Below are 6939 nucleotides of genomic sequence, written 5' to 3' on the forward strand. Positions count from 1 at the left end.
TTAGTTACTTCGTGGGAAATCTTCGCATGTTTTGGGTTAATGAAATTCTTATTGGATCCTGTATCAATTAGAATTTTTATTTGCTGTCCAGCTTTACCATTGTATATAAAATATGGTATAGCTGATTTTATTCTAAAAAATTAAGTTCAGCTTCGCGATTTTCGTTAGATGTTTCTTGTTTTTCTACAGTTCTCATGTATCTTTCGTATTCGTCATTATCATGGGTAATGTTTGTTTCCATGTTGAAAAATCTTTGTCTTTTCTGAGGTCGAGCATTACTGGAATTTTGTGGTCTATTTGAATAATTCACTTGTTGCGATCTGATTGATGGATCGACTTCCATTGGCTCTGGCCTATTGTGTTGGAACGCATTTCTATTTTGTTGATTCCAAATAGGGCGTGGAAAAATTTGTTGTCTCGTTTGATTATTCCAAGCGGGACGCGGTAAAAACTGTGGTCTCGGTTGATACGAGTTTCCGAATTGTGGTCTATATCTGTGTGCAATCATTGGTCGTTGCGAATTAAATGCTCTTGGTGGCAAGGGGGGTGTTGGTAACGGTATCAAGTTTCGTGGTGCTGTGGGAGTATTGACCAATCTTGGTTTGGTCCACATTTTACGACATTCTACATTTTGGAATGAGATGCAATAACTGTAAGCTGCTGCTAAAGATGTTGGTTCATAATTTCTAATGAACTTGTGCACATCTCCATCAAGACCTCTGATGAAGGAATCTATTGCCTTCTTATTATATGTTTCTATAAGAGCCTTCGAAGCTTCTGGATGTACAAATCTGTCATCTGTTTTTATCTGGTTGGCTATCAATGAGAGAAGTCTGTTGACTTCATCATAGAATACTTCCAAAGATCGTCCTCTTTGTTGAACGCTCATCAATTGGAAGTCTAATGTCTCTAGATCTCTCTTTTCTCCATAGTATGTAATCAATGTCCGTTTGATCATACTCCAATTTATTCCGACATTTGACGCGACTAGCGAGTCATTGGCTTCGCCTCTTATCTTTCGACGAACGAATTTACAAACCATATGGAACTTGTTCTGTTGTTCCTCTGTATGGCTAGGTGTAGTTTGATACAATTTGATCAAACTATCTACATCACTGATCCAACTATTTAATTCACTTGGATCACCAGAAAATATTGGTAAATCTTTCACTACACCAGGAATCTTTTCAAATGATTCTGGGTTTACGGCACTTCCGTCACTTTTATGAAAATAAAGCGGTGGATCACTGAAATCCTCTATCATTACTGTTTCTAATAATTGTGCCTCTAAGGCAGCAATTCGATTAGTTAGTGCTTCCATTTCGATATTGGAAGTTTCCGGTTTAACTATTTCCGCTTTTGTTTTTTTATTATTACGTTCCGACGATTCGGTTCTGTCGGAAAATCGTTTTAAGCTTGAAATTAAATCCTCCAGTTTTGCTTTGTTTTTTAAATCGATTAACACTTTGTTATGAATTACACCTTTTTTTTTTGTTATGAACTTTCACTTTTCACTCACTTTAAACGCAATGAATTGGTTTATATATATACTCACTTTTTTATACTCACATTAATATATTCATACTTCACCTCCTCTTACGGGGTTGTTTTCTTCACCTCCTCTAACGGGGTTGATTTCTTCACCTCCTCTAACGGGGTTGATTTCTTCACCTCCTCTAACGGGGTTGATTTTGTTACTCGGGCCTCCAGTGATATTCAGTGACTTCCTTCCGTCTCGGTGTGTTGGCGTGATCCCTTTCCTCCGGCAACGAGTTATTAGCTGCTCCCGGCTACTTAGGCACCTGTGCACACGGCTGCAATTTGCGATCGGGAAAGATGTTGTCGCGACGCGGTGTGATTGACACTCTTACGTGATCACTACTCGGTACTTGCGACACGATAATTTCACTCTCACATGAACACTTTTCGCACTTTTCTTCACTAAAGGTCCCTATTCGGGCGCCAGTTAATCAATACGCCGTGAGAGATAGATTTTTAAAAAAACATTATAGTTTTATTTATCTTTTCTCACGTTGTTTTGATGGATTCAGATCTTTAGAACCTGCTAGTACAAGAACTAGGGATGAAATGAACCGTCTTATGATATGTTCCCTATGCTTTTATGCTGATTTGGAAGTGGGAATCGCGCTTGGGAAGAATGTGTGGCCTTCGAACGAAGTGTTGGCTTCTGACGAGCGGATGAGAGACAAGTGCTGACGAATCTATTCGTTTCCGTAGGGTGAGGCGCGATCGTGTGCGGTAGAAATATGCTGATGTATCATCTCGTTTGAGGCGCGATCGTGGTGCTGATGTATCATCTCGTTTGAGGCGCGATCGTGTGCGGTAGAAATATGCTGATGTATCATCTCGTTTGAGGCGCGATCGTGTGCGATAGGAATGTGCTGAAATATCGTTATGCTAACTGTTGTGTTAACTCCTCCCCTCTTGATTACTTTGTCCTCAAAGTTTGTGCATCGCGTGAAAATTCAATGGTATTGCCTTAGGCTGTTTTTTTATCGTATGACTTCCCGTATCTGGTATTTTAACTTCTATTGTTCGTTTACGACATTTAAGAAACACGTAGAATATGCCAATGCCAATAACAATTGCGATTGTTGTTGTTCCTATTGATCCGAATAAATGCAATTTAAATTTCAGCGATTCATTTTGTAGATTAATGGTTTGCAGTATTTTGCGGTTTTCTAATGTAATGTTGTTCAAGAACTCGGTAGGTGGATTATCTTCAAGGCTGGTCTCGTTGATGATCAATCCCAATGTTGAGTGATAAGGTCTTCTAGGGATAATGACTTCTGTATTGGAGAATATTTCGTCATTAATGTTTACACTGCATTTCTCGAACTGTATTAGAAATGAACCATTTAAAGATTGCTTGGAATTGCTGCAATTTGATGTGATTTCAGCCCATGCATTATTGATCAAAATATTTGCATCGTTTATCCGTTTGATCAATTTAGCTGAATATACTTTTTCATATTGGCATTCGGAATTTTTCCCTTGTATTAGTTGGTATATACATTGCGTAGGATGTTGAACATTGCTTCCTTCACATAAGTAATAAATACCTTCTTCTTGGCATGGTTCGATGACTTCGTATACATGTGTTTCGTTTCTTATAATGAAGTTCTGTTTTAACATTATCCGTTTCCCATTTGCTACTATTGGTTCGATGAAATCATACTCGTAGATTTGTGATGATATTCTTGGGAATTTTAGCATGTACAGAACATGTGTCGTATTCATCATAAACTGAGCTACTGATCGAGCGAGAAGTTCTTCTGCTGTAGTATATGCGATTCCGTTCTTCTTCAAGAATTCGTTAATCATTTGTAAATCTTCGGTGGACAATATTTTGCTGTTCGGTATTCCGTGTTTGGCTGATAAAATAGCTTCTTCGATAGTTTCGATTTGGTCTTGCAAAATATCCAAATTAGATAATATTATTAGCTGTCTTGTTTCAGTTGCATATCTTCTTTCATAGCGTTGCGCTTCGTTTTTTAGCACTTGGTTAGCAATGAGGTAGATCATCCCAAAAGTTAGAAAGCTTAAGCTTAAGCCGGTATGTGTCAAATAATCGAGCAGATTTCGAGCGGCGAATCGGTAACGGGTTGCATCAATCACATACGGACATAGATTTTTGGCATAAAGAATGACATTAGGTATTCTGTACCGAGATTTTCAGGATATTTATTTTTTATTTTAGTTTAAAATTGTATCTACATTTTTTATATACATAGATACTTATAATAATTAACCTTATTTATATATCAGTCAATTGAGCCGTCTCAACAAGAAAAGCCGGTTCAAAACCTTTATGAGCTTATTAATCCTACTCGGTATTTACATGTCTTTCAAAAGATTGGTTCAAGCATGTTCAAACCGTTTTTTATACTCATACTTATGGGAATACGTAAATACAAGCTAAGAAATTTCCTCAAGTATCGTGAGTCAAAAACAATTTTATGTAATTTATAAAGGATGAAATTCCTTTATTTCAACATTAAAAAAAACATTCAACTTAAAAAATTATCAATTGTTGAGTCGAGCGAAGAACTCAAGAATTCAATCCGATGCTGACAACTAACCCGTCACCCGTCACGCCACATGTTAAAAAAATCAAAGGATTATATCTCATTCGCGCTTTCGTTCTCATTCGTTTGAATACTGTGATTAAAGAAACATCACAGTTTTGTTGTGTTGTGTAAGTTGTGTTCAAAGTAGGCGTTGTAGTTGGTATGCGATCCGTATGTAGCTAAATCTGGTGTATAAATAAAAGGAGAAATCACATGCATGTCGCATTTTCGAGTGTTCAGTGTGTTAACTGACAAACGTTCGAGTTTGAAGCATGATCCTTAGAACAACGTTGCGAATATATCCGAAGCATTTTACTGTATCAACGATGAAGAACATGGCAAGTGGAAGACACTGATACGGCCGGACTCGAAGAATATAATCCAGATCGTGACGGTCATGGTGCGGCACTAAAAAAACTTTTTTAAACAGTGATTGACCATCGAAGCAGCCTATAATGCTGATAGATTGATGAGAGCTGGACGAATTATTTGCTGGCTTCCCGTCAGTATGGTTATGACGTTCTCATTACGAGCGATGATTGCTGTACCATGAGTAAGCCAGAGATCGAGAAGTATAAGGAACGGACGTTCATGGCTTTGAAGAGAAGAGCTATAACGAACTAACTGGCAACGCTTAGAGTACTGAGGTTTTGTTGAACATGTATTTCCATACACCTTGCGCTGTCGTGTGAAAACTTCGTCGAATCATTCCCCTCGTGCTATAGCTGTATTAAGGAAGGACACCAATCAAAGAAGCATACTTCAGCCAAAGAAATTGTATAGCACTCTCAAGCATCCCATTATCCAAAACTGACAATCCAAATGGTGCAGGTAATTAAGATCTCTGTTTATTCTTAACAGCACATGCTTAATTTTAAAGCAGTCGGTGAATCTCGAATCTAACAGAATGCCAGGGTCTTTTATATAAAATTCCATGTACAACGGTAAACCGCAACGGGTTTAATTAAAGTAAAGGACTACAAAATGTTAGTTACTCTAGATCGCTTAGTTTGGGTTCCGTGTTGTTGAAGTTTGACATCAAACAGTAAAAATGTATAAATGCACGAAACAGTTCCATGAAGTAGAAAGTAATACATCACCATATTTTTTAAAAGGATAGAAGCTACGAGGGTGAGCTAAATTAAATGAGCTTGCGCATCACAACGCAACAACAAACGGTATGTTCATATTCTGTATGCTATTATAATCGAGAGAAATAATCGGAGGACGCAAACTTCGGTTCAGTTTTAAAGCATAATTTATGTTTCGTGTTATTTTCAAGGCAATATTTAAGTGATGTTTAGACTTTGTAAACTGTGAACTGGAAAACTGCAAGTAAATTGAAATAATAATTTACCTTTTTTGATAATTTTTTGTTAACTGATTTTTTTATAAAAATAATAATTGTTAAACACCAGAACACCAGAAATTAAAAAAAAAAAAAAACTTATTAATAATGCGTATTTATGTATTTTTTTTCCTTTTTTAACATCCTAAGCCTATGGGAAATATGGCCTAACCTAGTTTAAACCTGCTAGAAAAATGCTTTGTTTTGATATTTGTCGAGCAGCTGTCGAGCACTTTCATAAGCAAAACAATCTAACCATCGATTCCCAGGCTTATCTGGCTTGGCAGTTTGTATGGGAAGCTGTAAGCTTATAAGCCTGGAAACGTCAAAACGCATACAAAAAACTGGCTTATCCCGTGATCTACCCCAATATCGGTTACTTCTTGTAGTCTTCTATTCAATGCTTCGTTAATCATTACTTGGTGATTATTTTCTTCGATGAGAGAGTTCAGCGTACTGTTGATAATTTGAAGATCGTCGGCATCAGGGGTGCCTGCTACCCATTTCCAAACTTTCCCTATGGTATTCCATCTCTTTTGTTTCTTAAACGGTTTTACTTTCTTAAACGTTTCTTGTAACTTCATAGCTTTTAACTGAATCAACTTTTCTAAAGATTCGGTTTGAACCTCTGTTGGTATTAGTTCAATAGTTTCGTCAATCGTTTTACTAAGGTCTAACAAGTTTATCGGGTGGATTACTCTTACGTATCCTATTCGTATCTTGGCTTCACCTAATGGTATAATCGCTAAAGGATTTTTTGATAAATCGTGTATGTAGATCTTCGCCATTACGTTGGTTAATATAATCATAATATTTCTGAAACGATATTAAGGTTAATCATGATCAATTATTAGTTTTTCGTAGATTTACTTTGTGTATTTTTCGATTATTAGTATCGATTACGTAGGTAGGATGATTCTCTTTGATTTTGATTATCTCATATCTCCTATCTCGTTTATTATTCGTTTTCGTTTTTTCGTAGGCCATCTCATTTGGCATATAATCTTGATATTTTTCTTCTATAATTTTTCCTTGTTGCTTTTCATATATTTTAGCAATTATTTTATCATTTTCATTTCTTTGTTTAGTTCGTTCTTCGAAGTTCATATTTTCATTATTCTCTCCTGTATATATATTTTTAGGCGTATTCTTAATCACGCTGTGAATTGAATTATTATACTTGTACGTCACTTCTTGTATTAATGTTTGGATACTTATATCTGGTTTCGTTGCTTTAATGCATCTTGCAATTTCACGAATTGTCGAGTGAGCTCTTTCTACTTGTCCGTTTGTTTCTGACCGATTTACAGGTGTTTTGGAAATTTTAATTCCTAGATTTAATATCGTTTGTTCTATTACATTTGAAATAAATGAACTTTCGTTATCCATTACAATGGTGGTGGGTATATCCCAATTATACAACAATTGTATTAAAACTTCCTTTATGTCTGCTATCGATTTTGACTTAATTGGCCTCATTTTCAAGTATTTTGAAAATTT

General features: G+C 36.1%; 1 protein-coding gene across 1 annotated transcript; it reads right to left on the reverse strand.

Annotated features, from left to right (window-relative positions):
• Positions 1-3154: 3154 nt before the first annotated feature.
• LOC128717031 (uncharacterized) lies at positions 3155-6248 on the reverse strand (the record flags this gene model as incomplete). The annotated part of the gene is made up of 2 exons (XM_053811404.1): positions 5805-6248; positions 3155-3465 (listed from the first exon to the last, which is right to left on the reverse strand). Coding segments are annotated over exons 1-2 (755 nt in total), but the record flags the coding sequence as incomplete, so codon positions are not given.
• Positions 6249-6939: the final 691 nt, after the last annotated feature.

Source organism: Anopheles marshallii (assembly GCF_943734725.1).
Source record: "Anopheles marshallii chromosome X unlocalized genomic scaffold, idAnoMarsDA_429_01 X_unloc_17, whole genome shotgun sequence".
Lineage (NCBI taxonomy): Eukaryota > Metazoa > Arthropoda > Insecta > Diptera > Culicidae > Anopheles > Anopheles marshallii.